The sequence below is a fragment of the Perissodus microlepis genome, chromosome 19, assembly GCF_051167445.1.
Source record: "Perissodus microlepis isolate ML-2025 ecotype Zambia chromosome 19, ASM5116744v1, whole genome shotgun sequence".
In the NCBI taxonomy this organism is placed as follows: Eukaryota; Metazoa; Chordata; class Actinopteri; order Cichliformes; family Cichlidae; genus Perissodus; species Perissodus microlepis.
Genome location: NC_140479.1, coordinates 17,074,733 through 17,091,913, shown reverse-complemented (window position 1 = coordinate 17,091,913; position 17,181 = coordinate 17,074,733). Strand labels below are relative to the sequence as shown.

The window sequence follows — 17,181 nt, the reverse complement described above, 5'->3', positions numbered from 1 at the left end:
TCCCTCATTAGCTTTTTAAAGGGGGTTAAAACTTGTTCTTAAGTTGCCATCAGCACAAAAATAATGCATGAATAATTCTTACTTCTAAAACACCTGTTTTTTGGGTTTTTTTTTTTTGTTTGTTTGTGATCCTATAATAGGACATTCATTTTTATTTCTTTAAATAAAAAACATTAAGTTTTCAGAATCAATTCCAGAAATCCACATTTGGAAAAAAGTAAACTGCCTCCTTGAATGTAAACTGAAAGAGCATCACAACGTCAAAAGCTTTTTTTTTTTTTTTTTTTTCTTTCTTTCTTTTGTTGGACTTTGGGTTTATTTGTCATGTTACTGTGGGTGTTTTTTCTTTTCCGCTGCATTTCCATTTCTATAAAGTACATAAATACAATGGAAGGCATTCTCTGCTAAACCTCTGACATCAGAATATATGTTTCTAACCAGGGTTTTGTTTTTCTCTGAGAACTAAAATGCTAAAGTGGAGAGTTTAACTACTAACCCCTTTCACTTTTACATGCGTTGTTTCCTCATTTCCTTTTGTTTGTTCTCCTGCTGTCCAGATGCCAGGGATAACTCATTCACCCGCTCACGCAGTTCAAGTGTAGCCAGCATAGACCGAGAATCTCGAGAGGCCATCTCCTCCTTTTACTTCTGTGAGAGTTTTCCAAGGAAGACAGACAGCCTGGTCAGCCCCTGTCTGCTGGTGGGGACCACCCACGGCTCGGTGATGATGGTGGCTCTCAACCTGCCACCCAGTGGAGACCAGAGGTTACAGCAGCCAGTTGGCATTGCGTCTTGTGGTAAAAAAATACAAAAAACCAAACTTAAAATAAAATTTGCATGAGGATACATAGTGACCTTTGTTGACAAGCATTAGAATATCAAGCATTTGAACTAGGATCAAGCAGCCTTCATTGCTGAAAAGGAGCGAGGGGGGAAGGAAATGTTGATCAAGGTGTGGAAATGTGTGTGCAAGGAGTTGACAAGAATATAGACTAAAGCTACACAGATGGTTTCCAATATCATTTGGTGCTACAATAGTCACATGCTATCCACATGATGGGTATATCTTGTGGTTTATTTACTGAAGCCAAAGGGTAAACAGACCTGACCTTAACATTTTGGTTTTAGGATTAGTTTAGTTATGAAAACAAAGCCTAAAGCCAAAATTGCACAAGTTTCAGAAGACAGTTAAGAACTTATCATGCCACTTTTAGCTGACCTTGAATTATGCTGTGACCAATTTTTTTTTATTTTAAGCTGAAAATATCTAATTTCTTAGGCACCCTGGTCAAGCTCAAAGGAGGCATTTTAACTATGGCCCTGCTGGACGCAACTGGAACTCTGCTGCCCCCTTTCTTTGAGCAGTGGTATGACCCAAATGCTTCGGATGAAGAAAAAGAGAAGAGTCGGAAGCGCAGGCCAGCCTCTCCTCCCTCGTCACAGGAGAGCCAGGATACTCACTTTACCATACTGTGTTCGGAGAAACAGGCCAAGGTGGTGGCCCTGCCCTCCCAAACTCGCATCTACAAACACAGCATCACAGAGACCTCCTTCGTGCTGAGGGCTGATGTTGTGCAGATGGCTGGGGCTAACTGCATCGCCTGTTTCTGTGCTAATGGGCATATAATGACTCTGAGGTATCATCATTACTAGCGTCTGCTGTTATTTATATTTTGAAATCTCTGATCAAGCAGAGATACCAAGTGAGGAAAACGTAAATAGATGTTAGCAACTTGGTGTGGTGTTTTGCGTGATTACAGTTTACCCAGTCTACGGCCTCTTCTGGATGTCAACTACCTGCCGCTCACAGACATGCGGATAGCAAGAACATTCTGCTTCTCCAACCTGGGTCAGGCTTTGTACCTCACCTCTCCTACTGAGATCCAGAGGATCACCTACAGCCAGGAGACGTGTGACAACTTGCAGGTCAGATAAATGATCAGATCACCATCAGCTCCATGCCAGTAGCTTTGCAGAGAGAAAAATACATAAATGCCTCAGAGCCCAAGAAAACTCCCCAGAAGTAAAACTGTTTCTTTAAATTTGGAGTTTAATTTTGTCCAACATAGCAGACATTTCTTATTTGTAAGCATTTCAGAAATAACAAGGAGTTTGGCAGCGATTTCTGCCAAACATAGCAACACAGACTTGCTGTGTTTACTTTACATAAATCTTCTCACATAGGCTTGGTCTAAACCAGGAAAAGTAACTGGTGTGATGTTGGCACACATGCTTATGTAGGCCAGCTGTTTGAATCAGGTCTGCAGTCATTTTAACGTTAGACAACAGTATAATTCCTCATAGTTATCTTTATAGAAAATTAGAGGTCAGTAGAAAGGTGAAGTGCTTGTCTGCTTACAGATAATTTAGTAGATGATCTGAAGGTGCGGATTAATTTCCTTTTTCATTTTTCTCTTTCAGGGAGATACAGGCCTTAATTGGGTTGATTTAAAAAGTCTGGCTGAGTCTGCATATCTTCAGAGACAATATATTGAAATACATGTACTGATGTTTCTGTCTTTCACAGGAGATGCTCAGTGAGTTATTTACCCCAGTGGAGACACCAGAGGCTCCAAACAGAGGTTTCTTCAAAGGCCTTTTTGGGGGAGGAGCTCAGTCTCTGGACAGGGAGGACCTCTGTGAGTACAGAGTGCCTTCTTGTATTGCATAAAGAGTTCTCAAAACCTCAGAGTGCAATTAAATATATGTTTGCATTTGAATACTTAATGCAGTCGTGTTTTAAATGTGTAGTTTTCATCAGTCATCGGGCTTCTGAATTACCGTAGATGTTTCATATATTATTGTATTGTTGTTATTACATATATATCTATATGTAAGTATTTCACAGTTGAAACTTTATTTAGCTATCCCGTGCTATATGTAAAACACTTTGAACCTTTTATTCCACTGTCTTTGGTAAAATGATTGGTGACCTTTCATTTAGGGGAAAATGAAAAAAGACTTGTCAACAAACCATCTGCATATCTATTTTTGTCTCTGCTAGTTGGAGAAACAGCTGCAGGTAAGGCATCTCGTAGCCTGGCGCAGCACATCCCTGGCCCAGGCAACATGGAAGGCATGAAGGGGGCCGCATCGGGAGTTGTGGGAGAACTTGCCCGTGCCAGAATAGCTCTGGATGAGAGAGGGCAGAAGCTGGGCGAGCTGGAGGAGAGAACAGCAGCCATGATGGCCAGCGCGGAGTCCTTTTCCAAACATGCGCATGATGTACGTGAACGGCATCTGTTTGAATGCTTGTATAATTTTTTTTCTTTTTCAGGTTATCACATTAATCCTGATTCACATTTTTCCCCCACTTTACTTCCTTCAGATGATGCTGAAATACAAAGATAAAAAGTGGTACCAGCTCTGATGGCAGCGTGTGGAGCATCGGACTCTGTAATTTCACACACCAGTATCTCTGAGGAGCTGCAGGTCCCTCTACTTCTCTTCTCTATTTCTCTCCACGGGGGAGTTATGTGCAAAAGAATTGTGCTTTTTTTCCCGTTTTCTTTTTCCCTCAGTGTAATATTATCCCTCTGCATTACCTCAGTCACCCGAGGACCTCTGCAGCACAGACACTGTCCAGTGCAATGCAATGAGGATGGAAAGAGGAAAGAAATGGAAGAAGAGAAGCTCTTAGGAGACTCTCATTCCATTTTCACCTGAGAGTGATGACGTTCATTTACCATCAGTCCACACAGTAGGAGAAGAGGGGACCTTTCATATATCCATCAGGCATATATAAAAAGATATAAAGCTGTTCTTTTAGCCTGACTGCATTTGGTCATTCTCTGCCCTTTATGGTGTCTGCTAAACACAGTGGACTTAAATGAGGAGGAAAGTCTGATGACCCCTTGTCCTTCAATTCTAATCAACTCGATGAACGTGCAAGTTTCTGTAGTAATGATTAAATCACTGAAGGACTTGTTTGTTTTTCTGTCTAAATTATTTTTGGAGTTTGTCTTTTTGCATCTGTAAGTATGGCTTATCCTTCCTTTTTTTAATATATTGTTTTTGTCTAGAAAGGGCCTTTGAAGTGGTTAGAAGAGTAAATAAATGGGCAGGGAGATTCTGAATCTATTGCCTCTCACCAAATAAGGGCTGGTAGTACACTAGTTCATCACCGACCATACCTTTTTACAGCTTTTACCAAGCAAATGGGTTTTGGGTGAGAAAGACGAATGGTGAATTTATGGAATCACTCTGTTTTATTTTTAAATGTAATTATTTATGGGAAGCGAATAATAGTTGGGGATTAAATGAAGCTGGGCATTAAGTTTTATTTTGTTTCTTCTGTCTATTAAATGCGAAAAAGAAAGTGCTGAAAATGTTTACCCCAATGACGAGTTTACATTGACCTATAATAAAAATGAATTGATAAAAGTGCATACACTGGAAAATCCATGAAGAGCTTATTTTCTTCAGGCTTTCAAGGGGCTATAGCAAAGTCATGTATGAGAAGGATGATGTGTTGATGGGCAAGGCTAAGATTGCCCTTAATAAAAAAAAAAATATATATATATATATATATATATATTTTTTTTATTTTTTTTTTATTTATTTATTTTGGTTACAAATTTAAGTTTTACCTGTCTTAAAGATGTATCTATATATGATCATTCAAATTTTTATTGGCATACATTTGTAGCTGAATTTTTTTTCTTTCGTTTTTTTCAGTCTTGTTTCTCAATGTGTAGGAAAAAAAGCATGTGTCTCTTACAGCACAATGGAAGTGATAACGCTGTGTTTGTATCTGTAGCTGCCAGTAGAAATGACCAAGCACACATACGTGTTCCACGCAGTGCCGTTGGTCATCTCTCTCTGAACCATTAACTTAAAAAAACTGTTTCTGCCTTTGCCTCATGACGCATATATGCTAACCTCTACCTACGTGTATATCTGTGTCTTTGTAAACATACATATATTCAGGAATATGTGTATGGGCGCCAATGTCTATATAACAATATATTGACCTATGTATTACAATAGGTCTTTTGAGGTTTTTGTTTTTGCTTGACAGTGTTTTTCAATGTGATTAACCGGAATCCTATTGTAATTAGATTAGATTTCTTTTTCATGAGGTGTGAGGATATGCTGCTAGTTGTGTCAATATAGGAGCATTATCTGTCGGGCTTTTATTTTGAAAAGAGGGGACAAGACTTTGTCAGTTCAGTTTGCTGCCAAATGTTGTATATAGCACAACAGCTGGACACAAATCTGACAGTGCGGGTTCAGGTAATGTGACATACCGTATGCTTGCGGCCATGTTTTTTTCTGACACCAAAGAGTTTCTTAATTTCACAAAGTTGTCTTGATTCATTTTTCCCCAGGCGTTAAGAGTCAGTCAGGATAGTTTGATGACACTCTTAAGAAATCTTCTGTGTGTAAGGGGGCGGGGTTTAGGGAGGCGATTGGCTTTGCTTCGTCTTATGGGCATGAAACCTTCATTACTGCCCCAAACTGCTGGACACGTATAAAGTAAACCCGAGGAGTTTCATTCCAAAATGGGATATCCAGCAATGGAAATGGAAATTGACTGAATACTTGATCCTAGAAACTGCTAGGAGGTTTGAAACCTCTTTTTATTTCTGTGTATTATATCACTGAAATAAAGAAAACGTACCTAGAAAACATTGGATGAGCAGTTGCAATATGGCGATATGGCATTTTCGAATAAAACCCTTCACTTTTAGATGGCTGATTTTAAATCTACTGTATACTATTGAGATAAACCCATTTGGAAGAGCAGTTATGTGGGTTTTGCACTATTTTTTTGTACTTCAAATGATTTTGTTAGTATGATTTTTAAAGTGTTGATTCCTCTGTCCCATTTTCTTATGTTTCAAAGGACCAAAACATGACAGAACCTATGCTTATTTATGTCATTTGCCAATTATGCTGATTTCTTCACTCTCAGATTTGTTTTCCATGTCAACATTAATGTCCAAGCTATGGCTGTGCATAAATATCCATCATCCAGACATGATAATGAACGTTTTCTGGTATATATTTAACATGCTCATCTCAGATTTAAGCTTTTCTCCTGCAGAACGAACCATCCTCCTTTGAGTGGGCCGCTGAGTCTTTTTACAAAGTGTGGCCTCAACTTTAAAGTGCTTCAGTTTGCAACATATATGTCCTAAATGGTCTCTTATTGCACATTGAAGGATGCATGATATTAAGTGTTTACAAACTTGAAACAACCATGTATTATCCCCTCTTAGAGATTGTCTGTTCTAGCATTTGTATTAACCACCATGCTGAACAAAACTGAAGTTCTCTTCACGCATCCGGAGTGCGTCCCATTTTCATTTGATCATGCCAATTGTACACATGCGAGAGATTATATTTATTTTTTATTGGTACATCTGTTAATGTTGCTGTTTGCTTCATGAAAACTCTTGCTCTCCCTGCGCTGTAAAAATGCATTGAAGTTGGAAGCTAGGCTCAGAGCACCGTGCAGGAGAGCTCGAGGGTTTCTCACTCGCCATACTTCCATCCGTCTGTCTTCTGGGATGAATATCTGTGGAGTTGCAGTATTTTCTCATAGTAGGCAATTTTTGTACAGTTTTATTAAAATAAATTTCACATGGATGTCTGACTTTATCTGCTGCCACAATTTAGACTGTAGATACAGTATATATAGATATTATTGTGCAATGGAAAATAAATGTAAAACCAACCGTAATGAGTTATGTGTTTTCCATTTTATTTTATTTTTTTATATATTTTTTTAATACCTGACTCTTTTGGCCTCCGCAGGTCAGAGTTCAGTGGCTGTTCTGGATCATTATGTCTTGCTCAAAGACTTTTGGGGCAGCTCTGACACTGACCTGATCGTTTCAATGGACAGCTTTAGAATACGCGTGTTTAAGCGTGTGAGTTAAATCTGCCAGATTTAGACATTCAGGCATATTTCCATCTGCACTTTCAACTTTCAGAGAAGAGTCTAATTTTTCACATTTTTGCACTTGCTCTTCCACTGTGAAAGACCTCTGGAGTCTTTGTTTACTTACTCTCATGTAGTATTAATCAACATTTTTGTGTTTTGGAAAGTTTACACATAGCAGGGTAGAGAATCCATATAAATAATTTATGTAATAGATATTTATAGGTACTCGTGGTGTTTTAATCATATTGGTATACTAAACGCCTATAAAAGTATACTATTATGAGTGCCAGTGATCCACTTAGTTTGAAGACTTCCTGCTAATGCTAAACAACAAAAAAACAAAGAAAATAATTTTTCCCTATCAAAAAGTTTTTCTTTGTTTGTGTTTGTTTTTGTTTTTTGAATGACACAAACAAGCATCCATACAGATACAGCAGCTGCTTTGTGTAATGTTTTTTGTCAAGGGTCAGACCAACATAGCATCTGGGCACTGTCCACGATATAGATTAAGCCGATTTTGTTTTTGTTTTGTTTTTTTGGGGGGGGGTGTTATCTAGTGGGTTTCTCCACTGATTTTTTTTTTCTCGCACGCAATCCATGTTTCAAACACTTTTAATATGTGTAAGTTTTAGTGATTTTTTGAAAATTTGTTATTGACTTTAGTATGTTTTTATTTTACTTATTAAAGGTTAAATTCAAAATTAAAGGATGGAAATAAACACTTTTGATAGTATTTTTTTATTGTAATGTTTTTGTGTGTGTTTTGTTTTGTTTTGTTTTGTTTTATTTTCAGCGACCGTTCCTACATTTCCCAGCAGCCCCTGCAGGTGGCGCCGCCGCTCTAAGAACTCCCGTCGTCCAGCGGGATAGAAACTACAGCGGTGAGTAAAGATCAGGAGCAGCAGCATCCTCACTGTCTGACGAACCGGCGGATGGACGGCAAACTTGAAAACGGTAAAAGCCGGAGACAAAGTAAGCCGCAACACGTGTTCTCTGAATAGCCATAGACGATTTCTGTGATTTATTTTGTACCATTTGTATTTCAGGTTTTATATATTGCTGTGTTTGAAACGAGATCCTTTTAAGTCTGTGCTTCGGATGAATGTTTTTGATGGACCTCCGCGTGTTGCTCAGTTGCCGCCGCGATGAATGAAACAAAGACGATGGACGCACACTGACCAACACCAACTATTTGACGTTGATCGTTGTACTTTAATTTTAAAATCTAATAGAAACACAGCGGACTCACTTAAAGAGTTTTTCCCCCCGCTAACGTTAACTTTACGCTTCCCTTGACTGCTCAGATTAGCTAAACAGCCTTGCATTTAGAAGTCTCGCTGACTGCATCCAAGGGGGAAATTGTTATGTGAAACCCTTGGCCCTTTCCCAAACTTTTAGCGATGTGACAGCAACAGAGTCTGAACCGGAAAACTTGGGAAGTGCAGGTGTCTCAGCGTGGGTGGGTGAGGTCAAAGGGCAGCTGACAGTACCCTGCTGTCTCCTGATATGCGTCTGCTTTGCTGTCTAATGCTCTATCCACAAGCAATACCTGTGTTTGCTTTGGAGAAGTGAACTGGAGACTGTGTAAAGTTTTACGGACCACAGTGCTGGATTGCCACCGCACAGGCCCAGCACAACAGCACCAGTGTGAATGGAGATGATGATGATGTGCACTTAAATGTTTTCTCTATTTCCAGTCTTAAGATGAGCCAGGGGCCAAATCTCGTCCTCCAGTGGCTGTCTAAGCTACACCTGACCCAGTATGTGGAGTCATTCTTTGACAATGGGTATGATGACTTGGAAGTTTGTAAGCAGATTGGAGAACCAGACCTGGATGCTATCGGGGTCCGCATTCAGTATCACAGACACAGGCTGCTCACAGCAGTGCAAGCGTTAAAAGAGGAGGACAAAAGGAAAGCACCTGGGTACTATTTCACCTTAGAGCCTCTGGATGCTTCTGCCTGCCACCACATCTCATACTCAGACAGACTGGGTGACTTGGAGATGCCGAGGTGTCACGCACAGACTGCAGGAGTGCACCAGGCCTCCTGTCCTGGGAACCATAACCCGAGGTTCACAGACTGTAATGACTTTGTGACTTATCCCAAACTGAAGCTCAAAGTACTCATACGGGATAAACTTGCAAAAGATGGCATTAACCTGGGACAAGCACCTTACACCCACAAGGTAGGATATTTTGACTTCATCTCTTGGAGTTAAGTTGATAAGAAATGCTGGGTCTTTAAGAGCTGTCTCATTGGATTTAATATGCTTACTTTACTGCGAATGTGATGAAGAGTGTGACAAATTTCTTTGATAGTGCTGACGTCAAGTGATTCTTCTTTTTCAGGATGTGTTGGAGTCTCTGGAAAAGGTTCACTGAGGTTCATTGTAGTGTTAGTTTACTCAAAACATTTCCATATTAGTGTTAAACTTAACTGGATTAAATCTAATTGAATTGACTGATTGGGTACTTGGTGAAACAGTAGTAAGACTTACAATGCCTTCTGATCTTCAGTGTACATCTTTTAAATTAAGTTAAGGTGATTTTATGTGGAAAAAATCCTAATTGTGTTCTTTTTCTGGATTTACTGTTCCATAAGCGGCCTGAATGGGCCTAGATCGCTATTTCACGTATCTCGCAGAATGCCATGTCAGAAAATGTTGAGTTCAAGCGTTTAGAAGACATTATCCCACTCTGGCATAATCCTTTGCTGTAGCACCCTTCACACATCCAAACTGGGGCATTAAATCCACACTGGAATTGAATTTGAGCACATAAAATGAAAAATGTGGTATTTTATAATAAAAGATTTGCTGCAGCTCCAGCTGTTTGGCTCTGTAGCCATGGATTCCTGCTTAGAATACACCACAACACCTACAGCTGTTTTAAGTCTCCAAGAATTACTATACTGGCAAACAGTTCTAATATTTTTCTTTAGTGAGTCGTTTTTAAGATAGACGAACAAACAAAATACAAAAAAACCCAAATAATGTTACAGTGATGCTACTAGACTGTATGTAAGGCAAAAGAGGCTGTGACATCCAGAATGAAATGGTACATGATGGTATGTTTTTCCATCATGTACATGTAAATCAGAAATTTCCACATGGAAATGGAAAAAGGATCATCGCTGACCCATTTGACCATTAGTCTTTTCTTTGATAACATTAAAACAGACTGAATAACGGCCGCCTTTTCTTTAAGGGAGGTGGAAACCTTTCCAAGCATTTGAATTTTCACCCATTCCTGCAAATAATGCAATTTGGTGACTACACGATTTTTACATTTAGGACAGTGCGGTGGGGTTTCTGTTCTGTACTTATTATAGCTATATGGAGAAATGTGTATACATCGTGCAAAATATTATAGTGTAATTCTTTTTTTAAATGTTACAAATAAAATTTGTCAATGGTTAAGCCTCATCCCATCATCAATGACTATTACTATTAGCCAGTTTCAACATCTCAAAATACAATTTGGATACAAAGTGTTTTTGTTGCTGATACTTTACACAAAAAAAAATCTAAGAGATGTGAGTAATTTGGGATTTCTAGCAAATTCTTATACACAAGTCTTCTGATCTATAAATATTTGTAGAAGTTATATATTGCAATTTTAAACTATAATAATATTTTAAATTTCCCCTTCTCCAAGCGGTTGATGATTCTAACAATACTCACTCTTTGCCAGAAAATAACATTTGCTCAGTTTCACTGGTTAAGCAACAATCGCAAGAAAAACAATGAACAAGAGTTAAAAAGCTTCTGACCTCTGTGGACAGTGGATCAGTCTGCCGTGATGACTGACTGACAGCATGTCATTTTATTTCGAGGGATTTTTTCCCATCCTGACAACTGCTCTTTGTGTTGACTGCAGGGGCTGTTAGTTAATGTAATTGCAGAGGATAGCTGTTCTGCTCTGGCATTAACCAAATCCATTCGGTCCATAATACACTCAGCGAGCGGTCCAAGGCCGGCCAGATGAAAAGCTCAGCGACACGTTTGGCTTATTTTCAACAGCCTGTCTCCGAGAGGAAGGTGTGACTGATGGATTTGGGATTTGATTATAGTGAAGAAAACTGATGTTTACCGTTGATTAAATGGTAAACAGTCTGTATTGTAACAGAGTGTCAGAGTGAATCCTTGCTAGAAGCACTGATGCACACTGTCCCGGCATATTTTTACACTTTCAGACCTAAGGCACAGTTGTTTTTCACAGCAGTGGTGCTTAGGCAAGAGAGTACTCGTGTTGATTATTTGTCTTTCCAAAGCTGATACATGTTTAAAATGCTGCTCATCAACAATGAATGAATGTGTTCTGAGGGGGTAGTGAGCCAGATGCAGCTTTCTAGTTAGATTGAGCTCATATTTGGTCAGGATCGCAGTCCTTGTATTTGTGCTTCTTTGTATCAAGTGAGCCTTATGCAGTGTTTGGCGCTTTGTTAGTTGCTTTATTATTGAAACTCTAATTAGGAAAGTTTTCTTTACCCATCTGCGTTGCAATTACCCTTTAAAAGTTGTACTCTGCTTTTGGAGCCAGCACACGGCTCTCTCGCCAATGTCGCAGTGCCAGGCACTGCAGGACACCCCCTGAGGTCCTGTTTCCATGCCATGATGGGTCAGAGATTTACACATTATAGGGCAGGTGGTTTTACTGTTGTGGCCAATTCCTGAACGTTAAGCTGTGGTTCTCTTGCCATCCACTGTGTGTTTAACATTTTGAGTGTTCTGTCATCCTGGTGTATTTCAGTAGGAAGTCGGTCAAACTTTTTGGCTCATTAAATTTCGCCCATTGGATCCGTCTCGGTACTTGCACCGCAAAGACATGCACGATTATTTCATTCACTTATAATGTGAACGATGACGAGATTTCGGAGCAGTTTGGCCTTTCAGCTTCATCAGATTTAGTCCATTAAACGGTTGCAGGATACAGGTATGTAGGCCAGTACGGCCCATTTTCTCACCAGGAATAGCATACAGCAGCTTATGGGTAAACCCATCTCCTCCACCAGTTCTCCTCTGCTTAAATTTTGGACCATTTAGAACTATAATATTGTATACTCCCATTTAGAGATCAGTTCAATGTTTGTATTATATTTTCCAGGCCTTATTAACCACAAGACAGGGATGTTTTAAAACCTAGGTTTGGGCTGTGTAGTTTACCATATATTACTTTATGCTTACATGATATTTTAGTAAAGCCTCTTCACACCATACCATATTTTGTTCTTCTATTTTTTTTAAAAAACTTGTTGGTCTCCCATTTGCTTTGTTTGATTTTAACAGTACAGTATGTCCTCAGGCCCTATTCTGTCTGGTATTCATGAACCACAGCGGTTTGCATCTGTAACCACATAATGCCTTCTGCCCTCAGTCTCTAGCTCAAATCAATTCCCATTGAGCAATGTGCTTTTCTGCCGATTCTATACGCACGACTTGTTCACACAGACCCAAAGGGCCTGTTGCTGACTTTGAGAGGGGAAAAAACAGTAAAGCTGATTAAGCTGTAAATGATCTAAGTGCTGGTGACACAACAAGCCATTTTCTGAAAATGTAACATGGAAAAAAAGCTTGATATATTTGCTCATGAAATTGCAGCTGCTGGAAATGGGGAATCTGTGCTGCATAGATATAGTCTGAAACAGAAGTTTTGTTTCAGACAAGATGATAGAGGTTTTTTTTTGGGTTTTTTTTTTAAGATATCCACCAGATTATTCATCATTTGTCAGTAAAGCATACATCACATTTCATCAAGCCCAATCCCTCTTTGGAAAAGCTCCCTTTATAGCTGTCTTAACAATGGGCTTCAACTCCCCAGAAGGCCTCGCTGCAGTGCCTCACTTGAAAACCGTCCTGGAGAAGAAATCTTTATAAGATTTTTTTTTTCTCTGTTGCTTCTCCAGAGGATCAGAGGACAAACAAAACCAGCAGGCCCCTTTTGACAGAAGAAAAGACAGTTTGAATAGAGCCTGGCAAAATACAAGATCTACAGCAGCTGACAGCTGTCTCTGCCTTTGTCACAATAAAGTGGAGATTGAATAGAATGGCTTTTGTTGAACAAAGTTGGTTTTAAAACACCAGCACGGAGTTTAAAGCGAGCACAAGTGTAACAGTATGCTGGCCACCTGCACATGGACTGGTGACTTTAGTTTTTGTTCAGTTTCCTTCAGTGCTTCCCTTGAGTCGCCTTAAAAATAGTTCAATCTCTTCTGATGGCACGGTGATGCAGTGGTTAGCACCTATTAGCACCTTACTGGGCGAAAGTCCCAGGTTTCAGTTCTGGAGTCTGCTGGGACCTTTCTGTGTTCGATGTTAAGTGTTTTCCTCTGAAGGTCCAAAGACATGTTGAATTAAATAGTATTTCTTCCAGTGTGAATTGCTGTGTTTGAAGTGTTTGAGTTAGATAATGTGGGATGGGGTCTACCTATCCCAAGACTAACACAAACTACAAATCACACATAATTTCCTTTGGGATTAATAAAGTATTCTGATTTATAGCTGTAGTGTATTAATTGTTAGACTTAAAGTCTAAATTTAAAGAAGTGACCTAAAGACTCTTGCAGTTCATCCTGTGCTTTTATTGTCATTTTTGTGCCAGTAGATGGGCGCTACAAGGGATAAGCAAAGAGACTTACTTCATTTTAATCAATCAAGAATATTATTGTTACTGTGAGCGGATATTTCAGCTTTGTTGAAGTCAACCGATTAAGCTTTTGCTGAATATGGGGTATAGGCAAAGTTGGTCTCGCTCTTCCATCACCCAGATTTTGGGATTATGTGCTGAGTGACTTTTAATCTCTGCAGGTGTTATGGTGCAGGAAAGGAAATTTTGTTTTCCCTCCAAAGGAAAATCGCCATGGTTGTATTTTTTATTTTTTTTTTAATTTTCAGTTTATGAAACGTCTTTTAAATAAGGTAATATGGACCAGAAGTCCAGACCCATCATGGTTGTGTAAAAGCCCTGACTCAAAGACCTATGTTGACCAAGGAAAAACCCTGACATGCATAAATGGTTTGGTCATGCTGCAGTGTGATGCAGTTTTATCATGTCCTCTATCCATTATCTTTCTCTTCCTGGTCGCCCTGTAGTGTACTGTAGGGAAGACCTACTATTGACTTTACTCATGTTATGTCAGTATAGATTAGCTCAAACCACTGGGCATTTGCAGCAATGTGCCTGGAGTATTACCCTTATGGTGCCGAGGGCTAGTTGGGGGCAGGGTGATTGAATAGCATTGTACAGATCATTCAAAACCTAAACATGTCATGCTTATAGTTTGGGATTAAGTAAATTCTTGTCCGGCTGGCTGATCATCTCACTACTTCATTGAAAAATTGAACTGTATAACGACAGCTGTCAGTACACCAACACATATTCAATATTATGTGACTACTGAGAAATATAACTGATCCATGCTGCTAGCACAGATACTGTTCTATGTACAATGTAAAGCAGAGCACTGACCTGTATAAGTTTAATGTTGTCCAGGGTCACTTGTTCTGTATATATACATCCATCTATCCCATTAAATTTTCTCTTTAATAGCCCTCTGCCTTCATGTTGCATTCAAGTAGGAATTATTCAGTAGAGCATCTGGAGGAGCTTTGCCCAGTGGAAGCAACAAAAATGCATAACACACTTAGTTTATGCAACAGCATGCTTATTTTGGATTTGACTCAAGAAGAGGCTGCTGTATTTTGTTTTCTATGAGTGAGTATTTTTTGAGCAGTTGTTCTGTGTACAAATTTATCTTAAGCAACCTCACTTATTTAAATGCTCCACATAGCTCCTCCTTTTTTTATTCTTTAGTGCTTTGGCTTGTGTTTCACAAGGCTAAATAGGTCTTTTAAACTATGAGGTGCTCTCAGAATTTAAATTGCTGCGTTAGCAAGGACCTCTCTTTTCTTTGTGCCAGGCACATGTAAGAGGAAGCTGAAGTAAAGGGGGAAGTTTTATTTAAGTTTGTATCAAAGCAAGCACCGAGTCCAACACTGAACTGCTTTGATCAGGAGTTGCTTCATTTGTTTTGGATGAATTCAAAAACTGAGTTCTAATTACTTTTTTTGTGCATGTCTTCTCTTAACAGAATAAGCACTGGCATAGTGTGAAACCTATAACCTACACCACATAAAATATGTAGTTAGAGTAGTAGAGCAGTTGCACTCTTTATTTCTATATTAAAAATTTAGCTTTCACTTTGCTGAGTGTTTGCAGACTTTTGAGAATAAAGATTAGCCGCCATATCCCATTAAGACCCATCAAACATACAGGCATCAATTGACTTGACAAATTAACAGCTTGACTTCGGATCCAGTATAGATTTGGTGGTGTTCTATCAACGTAGTACAAGCCAATCAGTCTACTGGGCAGAAATTTGAGTCAATCTTTTTAGACAAAAAGTAGAACTGTTAAGTTAGCGAAGGCTCTAGCCACACAGGCCAGTTGGCAAGTGGTTGCGGGAGGTTGCTTGTTGTTGCTAGGTTAAATTGGCCCTAGGAGGTGTACGATGCTGCGCTAAAAACCTCCTCGCTAGTAGTCGAAGCCACAGCCGCATGTAGTTTATATGGGACACCAACTCGTCTGCAAACACTTGAAAACCGCTCACCAAGTGATAGTGAAACTGAAGAGAGTGACACAAACTGGAAGCATCCACCCTTAAAGTAGAAGTTGAACCATTTGAAGCTAAATCATTGTGTCCAAAGAAAAGCCACAGCTTTCTAAAGTTGTTCATCATAGTGATGATGTTGATTTATAATAGCATTTCCTCTGAGACACTCATTGCTGATTACTAAACAGCCCCACCCCCACCTGAACTGCAGTGCACTACTGGTGGAAACATGATTAGTGCTATATTTCTTCTGAAATTTAGGTCATATATGGAAGCAGCTTATTATTTGTTTATGTGTTGAAACTCTCTGTATATTAGTGCTAATTCCACACGGCACATATTAATAATGTGAGTTACTTCACTGCATTAAGGGCAAGCATTACAAAGAGCATTGGTACATTTTGCATGGCTTTTCATAGGAAGGTAGTGAATGAATGGCACGATTTCTTCACTTAAGCCTCTGAACTTGTATTAAAGGTTTTCATCTTTGGTGCAGAGCTGCCTTTTAATGTAGTGCACATCTGTTGGGGACTTGAATTTTCATTATCTCTTCCACTATCCTGTCCCACATTATCCTCACAGAAAGCATGGCAATGGAAGGTGAACACATTTAAGAGGGATCTGATCAGTTTTATCTTGTGTTTCAAACAGAAGTTCCCCACATCTCATTTAAAATCAAAAGCATAAAAATGAAAAAAGATTAAACACAATAACACCGACAAATCTTCCCATGTTTGGCAGCTAATTTTAGAATTGAATTCATGCTTCTTTTGCAGATCAGGGATTCAGTTCCATTCAGTTTTATTTGGATGGCACCAAATCGCATATTGTTAGGTAAAGACCTTAAGCAGGGGTCTCAAACTCGCGGCCCAGGGGCCACTTGTGGCCCACGTCACCCCTACTTGAAGTGAAGAAATAAAATGCTAGTTGGACCTTGAAGTTCAGTGCCAGCAGTGGCCCACAGCTCATTTAAGTTTGAGACCCCTGTCCTATAGTAATACGGAAAAACGCCTCACCAATCAAACGACCCCATTTGAGAAAACTTGGCTACAGTGGGAAGGAAAAAACCCCTTTTAACAGGAAGAAACCTCCTCCAGAACCTAGAAAATAACTGTTGCGCTCCTTGATTTGTCAAAACAAAAAAGATGTGTTACATATTTGAATGTGGTGGAGAAAACGAGGGAAAATGTATATTTTAAAACAAGTAATAGTTGCATTAACTTTCCACTTGTTAACTTTAATATTTTAAACATGAAGGTCCCTTTTTTATTAGTGGTGCCAGTGGGACTACAGTGGCAAATTAAACACTGCAAGCAACAAAACTGAATTAAACGTGAATGATTTGTAATCTTTAGTGAGACTGAGTTTCTTTCTAATCATGCTGCTGTGTATGTACTGTAGATATTCCAAATATGGTTAGAAGAGGATCTGTGTGCTATGTAGGCTTCTGTGGCCCACAGTAAATCTCAAGCTTCCAATTCATCCAGTGCTTTGACCTATTAGTAACTTAACCTCAAGGTATGATGTATGTTCTCCCAGTGAGAAAAGCAGAAAAGCTGCACAAAAGATGTTCCTGCAAAACTGTTAAACCAAAAGTGCGTTTTGGTCTTTTTATAGCGTAAATCTTGTAGGGATGACAGTGGGAATACATTAAGGTGCCAAGCCATCTCTAGACCC

At 39.3% G+C, this 17,181-nt stretch overlaps 2 protein-coding genes across 10 annotated transcripts in view; both read left to right on the top strand.

Moving 5' to 3' along the window:
- Positions 1-6,688, top strand: part of stxbp5b (syntaxin binding protein 5b (tomosyn)) — a 33,223-nt gene extending 26,535 nt beyond the window's left edge. For 6 of the 7 annotated variants that reach the window (XM_084915631.1, XM_084915625.1, XM_084915626.1 and 3 more), the window contains 6 exons: positions 558-797; positions 1,280-1,637; positions 1,761-1,926; positions 2,528-2,639; positions 3,005-3,225; positions 3,329-6,688. In XM_084915631.1, the coding sequence (XP_084771757.1) occupies positions 558-797; positions 1,280-1,637; positions 1,761-1,926; positions 2,528-2,639; positions 3,005-3,225; positions 3,329-3,370 (1,139 nt within the window). In that variant the 3' untranslated portion in view covers positions 3,371-6,688. The remainder of the gene's footprint in view (positions 1-557; positions 798-1,279; positions 1,638-1,760; positions 1,927-2,527; positions 2,640-3,004; positions 3,226-3,328) is intronic. The other variant, XR_014798704.1, reaches the window with a different exon arrangement.
- Positions 6,689-7,673: 985 nt separating this feature from the next.
- Positions 7,674-17,181, top strand: part of sash1b (SAM and SH3 domain containing 1b) — a 60,791-nt gene continuing 51,283 nt past the window's right edge. Inside the window, exons 1-2 of one of the 3 annotated variants that reach the window (XM_084915635.1) lie at positions 7,674-7,846; positions 8,590-9,079. In XM_084915635.1, the coding sequence (XP_084771761.1) occupies positions 8,597-9,079 (483 nt within the window). In that variant the 5' untranslated portion in view covers positions 7,674-7,846; positions 8,590-8,596. Of the gene's footprint in view, positions 7,865-8,589; positions 9,080-17,181 lie in introns of all 3 variants that reach the window. The other 2 variants (XM_084915634.1, XM_084915636.1) reach the window with 2 other exon arrangements.